The 13,163-nt window shown below is 42.0% G+C and overlaps 2 protein-coding genes across 2 annotated transcripts in view; both read right to left on the reverse strand.

Annotated features, from left to right (window-relative positions):
* atp7b (ATPase copper transporting beta) overlaps positions 1-6,110 on the reverse strand; it is an 18,283-nt gene extending 12,173 nt beyond the window's left edge. Inside the window, exons 1-2 of the mRNA XM_034864395.1 lie at positions 5,766-6,110; positions 144-906 (exon numbers count right to left, since the gene is read on the reverse strand). Of these exons, the coding sequence (XP_034720286.1) occupies positions 144-906; positions 5,766-5,930 (928 nt within the window). The 5' untranslated portion in view covers positions 5,931-6,110. The remainder of the gene's footprint in view (positions 1-143; positions 907-5,765) is intronic.
* A 457-nt stretch (positions 6,111-6,567) lies between these two features.
* eed (embryonic ectoderm development) lies at positions 6,568-12,738 on the reverse strand. Its single transcript, XM_034864494.1, has 12 exons — positions 12,567-12,738; positions 11,723-11,875; positions 11,230-11,322; positions 10,746-10,811; positions 10,267-10,392; positions 9,688-9,769; positions 8,904-8,995; positions 8,665-8,798; positions 8,458-8,563; positions 8,070-8,228; positions 7,875-7,948; positions 6,568-7,524 (listed from the first exon to the last, which is right to left on the reverse strand). The coding sequence occupies exons 1-12, from the start codon at positions 12,684-12,686 to the stop codon at positions 7,398-7,400; spliced, it is 1,332 nt and encodes a 443-aa protein (XP_034720385.1). The 5' UTR covers positions 12,687-12,738; the 3' UTR covers positions 6,568-7,397.
* Positions 12,739-13,163: the final 425 nt, after the last annotated feature.

The raw sequence follows: 13,163 nt of genomic DNA on the forward strand, positions 1-13,163 counted from the left end.
CCCCCCCCCCCCCCCCCCCCCATCATTACTTCGTCTTAGAGGTACATAGGGACAAACATTGTCCAACACTAAAATCGTTTATTGTGTTTTATCCCACCATATTTAGTTTGATTTACAGCTTTATATTAAACGTTTCTGCCCACCTTCAAGTGATGCGTCGAAGCCCATGTCTTCGACAGCGGCCCTGAGCTGCTCCGGCGCTGTCAGACTGGGGTCAAAGGTTATTGTTCCCTTTCCCTCCTTCAGTGACACCGTTATGGACCGCACGCCTGTCATCTGAGAGATCCTCCCTTCAATGGACTGCACGCAGGAGTTGCAAGTCATCCCTACAATCCAAATGTTTACAGTTGAGTTTAATAGGTCCCTCTGCCAGCAGCTTATATCATGTCCAGATGGATCACTGGTGGATAAAGAGGCACCAAAACCCATGTCCCCGATCTTTTCTCTCAGCTCCTGTTGTGTAACCAGAAGAGGTTGATACACAATCAGTGCCACGGCATTTTGAAGGGACACCTGAATATGTGAAACACCAGGTAGAGGACCAATCTGTCCCTCGATGGACTGCACACAAGACTGGCAGTGCATCCCATCCACCCTGATCTGCACCGCTGCTTCCACAGTGAGTCCTGCGGTCTGGAGCTCCAGAGCAATCTCTTTGGTTGTGATAACTGAGGCGTCGTAGTCCACTTTGGCCAAGCTGCTGCTTAAAGACAAGCTGGCGGCAAGTACGCCGTTCAGGCGGCAGATTCTGCTCTCGATGGCTTGGGCCTGGTGCCCGGGGGCGAGTCCCAGGAGCTTCAAAGTTGCTGTGGAGGCAGCTTTGGGTGGAGGGTAGAGCTCACTCTGACTCCCGTACTCGTAGGCCAAGTTGTCAAGGCCTTGTTTCTCGATGTCAGGGCCTTTCTCCTGAAAAGATGAAAGAAATAAAGTCAATTTAGGGACTGAATAAAACTTGTTGGGTTGTGGATGGGGCCTGACATTATGAGGGTCACGGTGGATTAGCGGTTAGTGCTGCTACCTTACAGATGTAGGAGGCACTGCGAGTTTAATCCCTGGTCTGGGCTGGGCTTGTCTGTGTAGAGTTTGCATGTTCTCCCTGTGTTTGCATTAGTTTTCCTTGTACATAAAGACATGCATGTCAGGTAGAGATGTTTTGAGACTGCCTAAAACGCTGGTGTCGGTATGGAGACGTACTGGAGTTTATGGACTGATCCGATACCAAGTACTAAAGCCCTGAAGAAAATCTACATTAAAGTAGTTTTATTCATGTACTTTTTCCGTTAGAACTGACTGTCAAACTGGATGATAAAAGAAAGTTCTGTGGCATTCATTCTTTGTGTTGGTTCATTTTTCCCAAAGAGTTTAAGCTGAGCCAGACTGACAACAAAGATAGAAATCATATCTCATCCATACAGGGAGAGTAGCTGTTAACACATAATAACATGTCAGCCGATACGCAAGTTCAGGTATCAGAATTGGTATCTGGAAGCAAAAAAAGATATCGGACCATCTCTAATGTAAGGTAAATAGAACTACAACTAGCCGTCTGGCTAACACTAGTGCATCTAAAGAAATGTTGATTAATTGACTGAAAACTACCTTGACCTAAAAATAAATCTAAACTTATGTTTCACGTCGCCTGCGACATCTTAAAATAACAACAGCTGTGTCGTCCTGCTATCAAACCACAGCGTAGTAGCTGTACAACAGACCTTGTAACATCATGTTGACTGTTGGCTGCATTGCCTCAGGAACAGAGACAACAAACCTTTAACATACTTTTAATTTCCGGGTCCATCAATGTAGGCTTGCCTGCCTTTTCTTTGTTCTCTATTCTCCAAGAAATACAGATGGAACAAGCCAACCACCATTCAACTACTCAACGAGCCCCACTCGACCCCATTCCCAGCTCCCTTCCCTTGTTTAAAACCTCCATCCTCACATCTCTGCTCTCAATGAGCAGAAATCCCAAACGTTAATTATAGCAGCTGTTCCAATTCTGACTAAAAACTGATGTCATGTCCTCTGTATTTTGGAGATGGTTGGAGATTAAAGGTGTGGAAATAGTCTGCAAGGATCCCAAACAATAACTACATCAACTTTTATTTTGAAATTCTGACCTCATATCCCATAGTGTAAATAGCTTCATGTAAAACCAATGTCTTTGGACAAGAATATGGTCTCATCCTTGATTAAGAAATCAACAAAGTATCAAATATATGTTAGCCTATACACCTGTTTTCGCATTAACGTTTTAGGACATGCCTGGAAATGATCAAAGGGTTTAAACTGAAGACTACAGGCTACCAAACCAGGCAAAAATACAGAAATAACTAGACCCAAACGGAATCTGCATATTTTGATCTTTTCTCTCTTTAACAGTTTTGCGCAGTGATTCAGAATCAAAATCTGCAGAATTTCAATTTCAAGGTGTGCAGGAAAATCTGTGGGAAAAATCTGCAGAATTCTGTGTCTGCAGTTTCCATGTGTCCCTGGAAACAACATCAACTCTTTACCCACAGCTAACAGCACTGTGAGTCTCTGATTGGGCTTAAGATGTTATGATGTGAGAGTTAAGCTCAATGAGCCACACCAGGAGTTTTAATCTCTCTGTGAACCAACATCGCAAAACCACTTCTCATGCATGCTGGCTGGACTGGTCCCTTTCTGGAAATGAAGACCCGATTTCTAAGTATGTAAAAAGGAAGTGGGTGCATAAGGTGGTCAATTTAAATTGAAAAGGTTAAAATACAACTTTCACTCCCTCAATAGGTTGTTATCTAAAATAGGGTCCAGCAGGAAAAAAGCCCTGCAGCTGGTTTGGGGGCCTAAAACCTCATGACTGGTCCTTCACATAAGCCTCCCGACGTGACTCTGCTTAAAGGTAGTCATCACCGGCACCTCACAGAACCTTCGCCAGAGTCAACCCCGGGATTAGGAGCTGTACTCCAAACAGGAAAGTGTCCTTTTTAATATTTTATAATTTATTTAATCAGCAGAAATCAATGAATCAGCAGCACAGCACATTTTTGATGGTGTCCGGTTTCCATTTAATTAAATAACATGTTTTCTGGTTGAAACAGAGAGAGAAGACTGACCCAACATCCAGTGCGTCCCAGTCCTTTGGACTTCTAGTAGAGAATGATTTGCACCCCAGATAGGACTTGAACCCACAAAACTGGAAGTATACAGTAGATGTTATCTGATGAAATACAGTTAGTCACTCCAGATGGGATTCTAACCCACAATCCCTGGCTTAGGAGGTCCGTGCCTTACCCATTAGGCCACTGGGGCTAATCAATAGTACAAATGTAATTAGCAAATGTTAGTGGTATAGCGCCATCCTGCCCTAGCTTTCACAGCTGGCCATGTATTACTTTGCTAGAAGCTACTATCCTGTGTGCATTGACAATGTCAAACATATCAATATAAATATAAATCAATAACCTTCAAAACAAAAGCAACAAACAACTCGACGATGTCAGAAACAGAGAAAAGATGCCTTGTTTCCATGGTGTGTTGGCCATAGAGCGTTGTTAATAATAGCTCTGTGATGATTCATGTAGCAGAGGATGGGTTTGTACCCATTAATGTCTGATTTAAGGACCCAGAACACTTCTATTGAACATCTAAAGTGTAAATCAACCCAGATGGGACTTTAACCCACAACCCCTGGCTTAGGAGGCCAGTGCCTTATCCATTAGGCCACTGTGTCTCTAGATCTGTCCACCTGTCCAATTAGCCACATTGGGTCACTTAGTTGTATAGCAGCATTAACCCCTAGCTGTCAGAGTTGACCATGTATTACTTTGCTAGAACATCGGTGCTGCATCCATCAGGCCACTGGGGCCACACAATGTAAACCAGACCAATCTTAAGACATAAGACACACCACAGGGACTACAGGTCCGTCCCCAATTACCCCTTTGTATTACAGTGACAAAGGCAAACAGTGGCATGTTGACATCTGGGTTCACGAGTGACTGTTCAAAGTTCAATAAATCACACACAGACAAACATTTACAGGAAACATCAAACTCTTTTACAATAAATGGCTTGTGTCTCTAGAAATGGAGATATAGGAACTCATGTAGAGCTCCAGGCCTCCACAGACAGCCAGACACAGCCAGGTCCAACACCTTAACCTGGACTAGTGTATTAGTGTGTCTTTATATCGCTCTATGTAGGTGGTTACTGGGTCTTGTTCTGACTGACTGAGTACAACCATAAAAAAGTTCAATTGCATTTAATCTAAACAACAAATAATGTTATTAATCAAAAAAATAAATCACAACATTAGATGTAGTCTTTTGGAATATGTATGCCACCAATTTTAAAGTAAAGGTAATCATACTCTTAACTGTGTGTGTGTGTGTGGGGGGGGGCGAGAGGGGGCTGATCTACTGTTAACACTGGGCTCAGCATCAGCGATTGGCTATGCATCTTCTTTTTATATACTGTATATATTAATTTGAGAGTCTGTGGGATTTGCTAAGTGGAGGGATACAACAGGAAACTTGCAATATTATTGCAGTGACCTCAACTATACGTGTCATATGTGTCCTTTATGGGATAGGTAAAAGTGAACTAAGTGAGTTTTGAAAAGCTTCTTTTTACTAACTAGAAATGTGCCACAAAACAACTGCTGCTGTGGTCTAATTACATTTTTAGTCTCTTTTCTTTTACTATTAATCCTTCCTTGGTTTTCTTGTTCTTTAGGGAGATGGCACACGTCTTGTTGGACGTGAACATGCCTTACTGGGTCACATTAAAACTAAAGCTTTATCAAACATTGAATACAGGCTGTTAACGCAACTGTGGCAACAATCAGTGTGTTTGATTACACTTGACACATAAAGCCGTCTGGGATGCAGTGCCTTGCATGACTACGTTACATCCACGTGGCATTTGTCCAAAGCGCACACAATGCGTCCATTGAGCGTGCACGGCAACATGAGCTGGATGTTACAGATGATGCATGAGCATAATCACCGACTTCATTCACTGCAGACTGACGTTTTGCATCAATAAGTCCTGACAATTAAACGTTTGAATCTTGGATTTGAGGTCTTAAAGAGGAGCAATTGTCTTAATTTAACAATTATTTAACGTATTTCACAATTCGTTAAAAAACGATTGAACTTGTCCTCCAAAAATAGACTATTTTCTTTCTGTTGATTAAAAAATCAATGGCTGGTGAAATAATAATGTTGATCCTTTACTTAAGGAGCAACGATGCAAAATATAAACACTCCATTACAAGTAAAGCCTTGCATTGAAAATGTCAATAAGTGTTATTGGCAAATGTAATAAAAGTATAAGAAAAATTATGAATCATGATCATTATGCAGAAAAATGGCCCCTGTGAGTGTCCTATCATATTTTAACTGTACTACTACTACAAACACCAACAATCTCAACTTTTAAAGTATATACTTTAAAAGTTAAGATTGTCATTGGTGAAATGAATGAAGCGGAGTAAAAAGTACAATATTTCCTCCGAACTGCAGTACTGTAGAAGTAGAAATCCTCAGGTAAAGTACAGATGTGCCCTTAGTTCCACCACTGTTATCTAACACTGATTACAGCTCTGACCATTCACAAAAACTCATCAATAGGTAGAGTCTCCATATTTGTTCTTCTGATCGGTTGTGCCAAAAGAACCGGATCCGTGTTACAGCTACAGATGGACCTCTGGTCCAATAACACTTCTTAACCCAGTGTAAGACCAGCTGCAGATGGAGCGCAGCTCTCTGGAGGCCTACCTTGGACTCGGGTGCACCTTGTCCCCCGCAGCAGCAGCAGCCGGCCGGGTGGACGCTACAGGTGCAGTCCGGCTTACATTCAACCATACACAGCTGCTCCCCTGCGCCGCGCGCCGACTTGGAGACATACTTGGACACATTTTTAGGCGACTTTGGAGAAAACATGTTCGAGCAGCTCTCCTGTCGTTTGGCCTGTCTCCACCTATCAAAGTCGGAGGGCAAAAGTCCGCAGTGGGTACGCGCTCCGTCCTGTTCCTGGAGATAAGAGCGCACTCCGGCTCAACGTCATTTCTTTGGTGCTCAGCTTTGGAGTTGGAGGTTTTGGGTCATGGACGTTCAGAAAGGGCGGGCGGGCCCAGCAGCCTCCAATTACGGCTTTGCCAGAAAGACTCAATGACACGGTCCAACACCATGCATCTATAAGGCCTTAAAGAGTATCTGTAATAGCCATTATACTGCAATGTAAGTGGTACACACATAAACTACACAATACTAAAATAGGCTTTGTTTAAATCCAAATAAATTCACGTATAAGGCCCGCATGAATTAAAAAAGGAAGACCCAGTCCAAAAACTTTATGTTAGGGGGATTAGGTAATTATTTTCAAAATAAAAGCCAGTCTGGATAGATTGTTTATAAATGTAAACGCCAACTGTGCATAAGTTCATCTACATTTTTAAGAAAACCATAAAACGCTACAAATGAAAAATACTAACAGTAACTTAATTAAAACAATTTCAGATTTGTATGCCAAAAAGTGCAAACTGCCAATACTCAAATTTCAGAAACTGACTCAAGTGTATATATTTACAAAATACCTTTTATTGAGTGTACTCAAAACCTCCAACGTCAAACGGTTTTACAGTAAATTAAAAACTGTCAAGTGTGTATGTGTGGAGGTGGGAGGAGAGAGGGCATCAAAGCAAACAAAGATGGCATTTAAAAAATGCAACAACAAAAAACAAAAAAAAACAACTGAAAAATAAAATTATCATGTGAAATGATTATAAAATGTGGCACACTGCAAAGAAAAACCATCTTTGGTCATTTTATCAGTTGTGTCTTAAAAGCTCATTTTTCCCCCCAAAAAAACCTGCCAGAGATGATTCCACTTGATTAAGCTGGTGTTATTGATTATTTTAAACTTTTAATGATCGGAGACTGCATAGAAATCTATAAGGCACTTTGCTGAAGGTAGAAGTTTCCCCAACATGCTGATACGATTCCTGCTCCTCAACATTTCAATTTTCATCTATGATTTGGAACAAAGTCCGCCTTTTGTTACTGTTGTGGTTCAAATCCGTTCACCTAAAATGGAATAACTGCCCGATGTTTAGTTGGATATAAAATGCTCAGACACCAAGCGTGTCTTTAAAACATCCTGCCAACAGACCAACAGGAAATAAAAACTAAAGGAATCATCTCACCCTGCCTTGGCACCATTTTCTCCTGGCATGAATGCCCGGCATTTTTTTTTTTTTTTTTTTTTTAAAGGAAATACTGTATTTTTAGACCACACGTAAGATTAAATGTTCAAACTGACATTTCTTGCAGTGTCGGTCTGTACAACAGGGCAACAGGTTGGGTGGACAGGAAGCAACAGGAACCCAAATGACTTGTGGGAAAAAGGGCTCAGCGCTGTCGATCCCAGCGCCAGATTGAAGCGTCGTCACACACGGCTATCAAGATGCTGCTGTCGCGGCTGAAGCTGGTTTGCCGGATGGCCGATGTGCATTTGGGGAGGGTCAGTGTGGTGCACCTGCAGACCAGAGAGGAGACGTTTGAAGGTTTTTTTAACCAGACATTTTCACAAATGCAGGCTGGGAAAATCAATGCCTAATCAATACGATCTATAAAAACGCAGCATGCATCTCACACTGAGCCTCACACACAAAACCTCGTAAACACGCAAGGCGCCACTACGGACGGTTCACTTTGGCTGAGATGATGACATCACACGCCGTTGCCATGGGTTACTGAAGTGTTGTGTTGTGATTACACACCAGTATTTAGCCAACTGTCATCATCGGTGACAGAAGGACTGTTTCGGCTTTCAAGGAGGATTAAAATTGACAAAAATAAATAAATAAATAAGTAAAAAATACTTACTTTGCTTTGTGTGGGTCTTCAACTTCAAGGTCCCACACGTAAAGCTTCCCCACCTGGTTTCCTAAAGCGAGCATCTGTCGATCAGCAACACAGGACACCACATTTAAGATGACTTTTAGTGCGTTGTCATAATTGGTGAAAAATACTAAATGGAGCATATATACAGCCACAGGTGGAAAAACGTGAAAAATGAACCTTCTGCCAGAAGTCCATGGAGAAGCGCATGTACCAAATGTCACACTGGCTGTAGTCGAAGCGCCCCAGAATCGTCACGTTGGACTCATTGGGTTTAATGTGATCGATGTCGTCCTCCATCTTTCCTGGCTTCCAGCAGACAATGGCATTTTCACAGGACTGCAGGGAAAGATACATAAAGAGCATGTTATTAAATACACACAGCTACACACACACAGCTGTTTATTTTATACATTTTGCCTGAAAATGACATACACAAGTATTTTGACTAATTTCTGCACACACTGTGTGTGGAATTAGTCGCCAAAAGAAGTAGAATCAAGTCAATTTAAGTCAGGCTTTTACTTTGAAGCCAGTGCAAATGTGTTTACGCTGACTGCTAACTTGCCTTGGAAAGAATAAGATCCCCCAGCCACCGCACACAGTCCACGTAGTTCCTATGGATGTCTCGAGTGGAGAAGTCAGGGAAGTGAATTTTCTGTGAGACGAAAGGCCTAAAAAAAAAAATTTACAAGAAGAGATAAATAAATCTGATGATGAATTTAATCAATCTGAAGATTTGTCAGCCTTAAACTGACACGGTGTTGTGTTATACCTGTTGGTCTTTGAGGGGTTGTACTCATAAGACCCGCGGATGGCTTTCTGCATTCTCTCTGAATTGATTCGCCAAAGTTTTAAGGAGTGGTCCATCCCACATGACATGATCTTTTCACCTAGAAGATCGAAATCCTGCGGCGGGATTACGAAAACAAATCAAGCGTGTTTTAATCCAGGTATTGTTTGAGCTTTGTTATGAACGGGGGGTGTGGGGGGGGGGGCTGATTTAAAACTCACAGCACTCAGGACTTCATCTCGATGGCCTTCCACACCGCCAAATATCGCCACTAACGTGTCCGTCTGTATGTTCCACAGACGAAGGGCGTGATCTGAGGAAACAAGTTCAGTCAAGAGTTAAATCTCCCGTCTCGTTTCCTCTAAGGAGTTGATCAACAAACCGGATCAAGTATAGGGTTAGTTTCTCTGCTCAAACCTCCGTCACAGGAACAGAATCTGGCTGACCCCATGTGGTTTAACCTGTGTTATCAAAGGTGATCTGCTCTTTATAAACTACTTCATTCCTTCAGCTGTTGGCCGTGATAGTGAGGCAGCGGTAGCAGCCAAATCAAATGAGCGACACCTCCTGTACACTGATCTAACCGTGAATATACCATAATGCACTCCGGGTGGGCCCAGGCTGATGTCTACGTGCTGCGAATTCAACAACTTTAAATAGCAGGCTGTAACTAGAAAAAAACATGAAATGTGCCCAGTCAACATTCACCTGCTTAAATAAAAGATTACACTTCACATGGCCCTGGTAATGCACATCCTAATAAAACAATAAAAGCTCTATAGACATGCTGGTGCCACAAAGTAGGTAGTGACCAATCACGGGCGAGAGAGAATTTTTAGTGTCGGGATAATGTCTATAAAGCCATCAAAGGGGATGTTTTTGCATCCAAAATACGGCCTTTTCACGTGTGAGTGACGTTGTATTTACGTGACATCCCACTAACCCTAACCCTCGTTGGCTTCTCTGTGTCTTAGTTTAATTGCATTGTTATTGTAAGTTATTTACCTTTGCTGACTGACAGGAGGAGATTTGGATCCCTTGGATGGAACTTTAACTCATTGATGGCATTTCCGTGACCTACATAGTGCTGGAGTTAAACAAAAGAAAGTTGTAATTGTAGACACAAGCTTTGATTTACTTGACATTGCTGAGTTGAGATGAATTAATTATCATTGTAAAACAGAATTAATGTACAGGGAATCACTTTTGATTAATAATTTGTGATTCAACCAACTACAAAGATGGATTTTCTCTGAATAACGTCAATCTGAACTTGGTTCACTTGTAATGAAAAAAATAAACATTCACATTTAGAAACATTGGAGGTTACTACATTGAAAATGACCCCAACAAATGGCAATATCACCTGAGGCTCCCCAAAACAAGCCGAGGTGGATTCTCCCTCATCGTGCTTAAGCCATTTGTTTGGTACCCTAAATGCATCTTTAATCAATGTATTTACTTTTAAGGAATATTTGGAGGAATGATGGTTCAGCGTGTGTCGTTACTCCTGCACAAACTGTGAGTCGGGCTGGAAAACCCAGCCCAGGGTCTACAGGCTATGAGAAGACAGATCAGGTCTACCTTGATACACTGCATTGAGATGTTGTTGATCACCCGGATGATGCCTCGGGACCCGGCGACAGCCAACAGAGGATGGCTTGTGTTTGTGTCGTAGGTCCAGGCACACGTATAGAAGTTCTCATCGGCCTTTACACACATTTAGTCAAGGAAAATAATACAAAAACTCTCCCAGTGAGCAGAATTTCCCTCTATAGTGGGAATCTACTGTATACCTGCAGAGATGCACTCATTTATAACCTCTCACATATATCTCATACATGATTGTGTTAAACATTCATACAAAAAATGTAAAGCATGACCTCATCATAATGCATTCATTGTTTGGGTTTAGCTCCACTGATGTGTCTGTTGGTTACCTGTCATCCAGGTTATGTACCTGTTTAAAACAAAAGCAAGTGGACCTGAAACTGTGTCTGAGTGACAGAGGGACAAAGAAGGAGGAGACCGTTCATAAAGAATCTAAACAAGTAAAAGGATACATCTGCATCGACATAAGACTGCAAGAGTCTCATTTCTCCCTGAGAGTGACATTCATACAAAGTTACCTGGGGAAGAAAAGACATCACCCGTTACATTAGGAACAAGACTTGTGTAGTTGCATAACATGCTGACCAACTACATTTGGGAGGATGTACTAGTTTATTATATTTAAAAACATTCAAGCCCCAGAAACTACAATATTTAAAAAGAATTACATGTAATTTAGCTGTTGCTTTCATCCATGGGGACTTACAGTTGCTCTACATATCAGAGGTTGCACTCCTCTGGAGCAACTAGGGTGTAAGTGTCGTGCTCAGGGAGTCATCGGTTGATGTATAGCAGTGGGAATCCAACCCAGATCTCCATCACCAAAAGGCATGCGTCATATCCACTGCGCCATCACCACCCAAATAAAAATGTGCCACTGTGTACATTCCTGTGCAGTGTCACAGAAATCCTCCACAAATCCCTCAGACCACTTACCCTGTTACTCCCGACTGTGGCGAACACCAGCGGGTCTCCCTCCTTGCTGTGCCAGTTGAACTGGACTCCAAACAGCGGCTGGCCGTGGTCCTCCTGGAGAGATCATTATCTCGTTAATAACAAAGTTCAGAGGGTGAAATGGACAAAAAAAGCCCCTAACAAGCTGTACGACAAGAAATTGGGAAAAATTACAAGTTGGAGTAAAGGTTATAAAATGCAGAATATTGCAATATTAAAAAAAAAAAACTCAATAATATTGTATCGTGGCATGAGTGTCGTGATGATATCGTATAAGGAGGCGTCTGGTGATTACCCCCCCCCCCCCAATTCAACAGCTGTTTATGCAAGCCGGATATGCATGTTTGATACAGGAGAAGAAGAAAAATACGCTGGTGGTTCTAACATGATAGAAAACCCCAAATCTACTGGATAGGTTCTGCTAGGAGAAACAACGAAACTTGGCCAAACTGTTGAGGGTGGCGTCTGTACTCACCCTCAGGCTGTTGACACATTTAAAAGAATATCTGCACTTCTTGGACTTCCACTTGCCCTTGCCCCAGCTCTTCCTGCCCGGGGCGTTGGCCGTGTTCGTGGGAGTGTCTGGGCGCTCTGCGTTGGTCCCACTCTCCACGCTGACGGCATCATCCTGCACATGCATTAAAAAAAAAACATTAACAAACAGGTGATGTGTGGTCATGTTGAAGATTTATCATGCAGAAATGTCTGTTGCATGTCAGTAGGAACCTTCACAAGCTAAACCTTTGCTTGTTGCCAGTATCTGGAGCTGTGACAAGCAACCGTGCACACAGGAAGTGTTATTATTATTATTATTATTATTATTATTATTATTATTATAGCATAATGTTATTGTATTTAACTGCTTCACTACTACACATTAACATGGCTTACTCCAAGTCTAGCTAGGGGAACTAGTTAGCCTTGGAGAACTCCTCCATTTATCCTTTCCCCGGTAAATGATGTGTATCTTAAATCTGCTGACAGAGGATAAATACTCTTTGCTAACGTTAGAGACATTGTTGTTTGCCCTTCATGTTGGTAATTAACGATAGAGGACATCCCTCATTAACTCGGTATTTGTTCGTCTCTCAACCCTTAATTCAACATTTATTGAATTACCCAAGTCCCAAGGCAGGCAGACTCAAGTGGTTAGCAGGTGATTTCATCATAGCTAAATTAACGTTACACCTAGCCGGTACTGATGAACAAAGATGCTAGCTAACCTCTTTAGCCGGCCGGCTATTTGAGCACGATGCTAACTGGCTACAAGCTATTTACTGGGTTTGTCGCCATAGAAACTACATCGTTTAACTGCTTACGTTCTCGTCTCCTGATAAATCTGGGTTGCTGTTCTCGTCACTGCTTAGTTTCTGCTTTTTCGCTGGTATTTCTTTTCCCGCTTGAGATGGGGACTCGGACATGTTCTTATTTTCCCTCATTTTGGCTCAAACTCCGCCTCTTCCGCTCCGACGCCGCAATTGCTGCCGGGTATTGCAGTTTGATTAGTCTCAAGTTGTAGTTCATGTAGGTTCGCTTTATTTATGTGGAAAATATCGAATATTTGTGCTTTTCTGTGTTAGATGTGCTTGCAACTTTAGGCCTAGATAGCATTATTAGCCCTTTTAGTAAGTGCAACCTTAAAAAGTATCATTGAAGTCCAGCTAGTGTATGCACAGTTTAATGAGTAGCATATTCAATTAACTTTAAATGTTAAAGGTCCCATGCCATGGCAATTTCACTTCATGAGGTTTTGTAACATTAATATCCTCCTATCCTATTAAGCTCATTGTGGGACTGGCTCTAGTGGCTGGAATTCTGCACCAAGACTACATTTTGGGAAAGAGACTTCAGATACAGTATTAGGGACCACTAAGGTCTATATAAAAGAGACTTCAGATACAGTATAAGGGACCACT

This window comes from Etheostoma cragini, chromosome 24 (genome assembly GCF_013103735.1).
Source record: "Etheostoma cragini isolate CJK2018 chromosome 24, CSU_Ecrag_1.0, whole genome shotgun sequence".
Classification (NCBI taxonomy): domain Eukaryota; kingdom Metazoa; phylum Chordata; class Actinopteri; order Perciformes; family Percidae; genus Etheostoma; species Etheostoma cragini.

Bases quoted from the DNA above. Each gene is read 5' to 3' on its own strand.
- eed (XM_034864494.1), bottom strand. From the start codon at position 12,686: ATGAGGGAAAATAAGAACATGTCCGAGTCCCCATCTCAAGCGGGAAAA. The intron at 9,770-10,266 runs GTAGACCTGATC...GTTTAACTCCAG, and splicing joins TCTCAATGCAGTGTATCAAG to CACTATGTAGGTCACGGAAA. The intron at 8,229-8,457 runs GCAAGTTAGCAG...CTTTCCCTGCAG, and splicing joins GGGATCTTATTCTTTCCAAG to TCCTGTGAAAATGCCATTGT.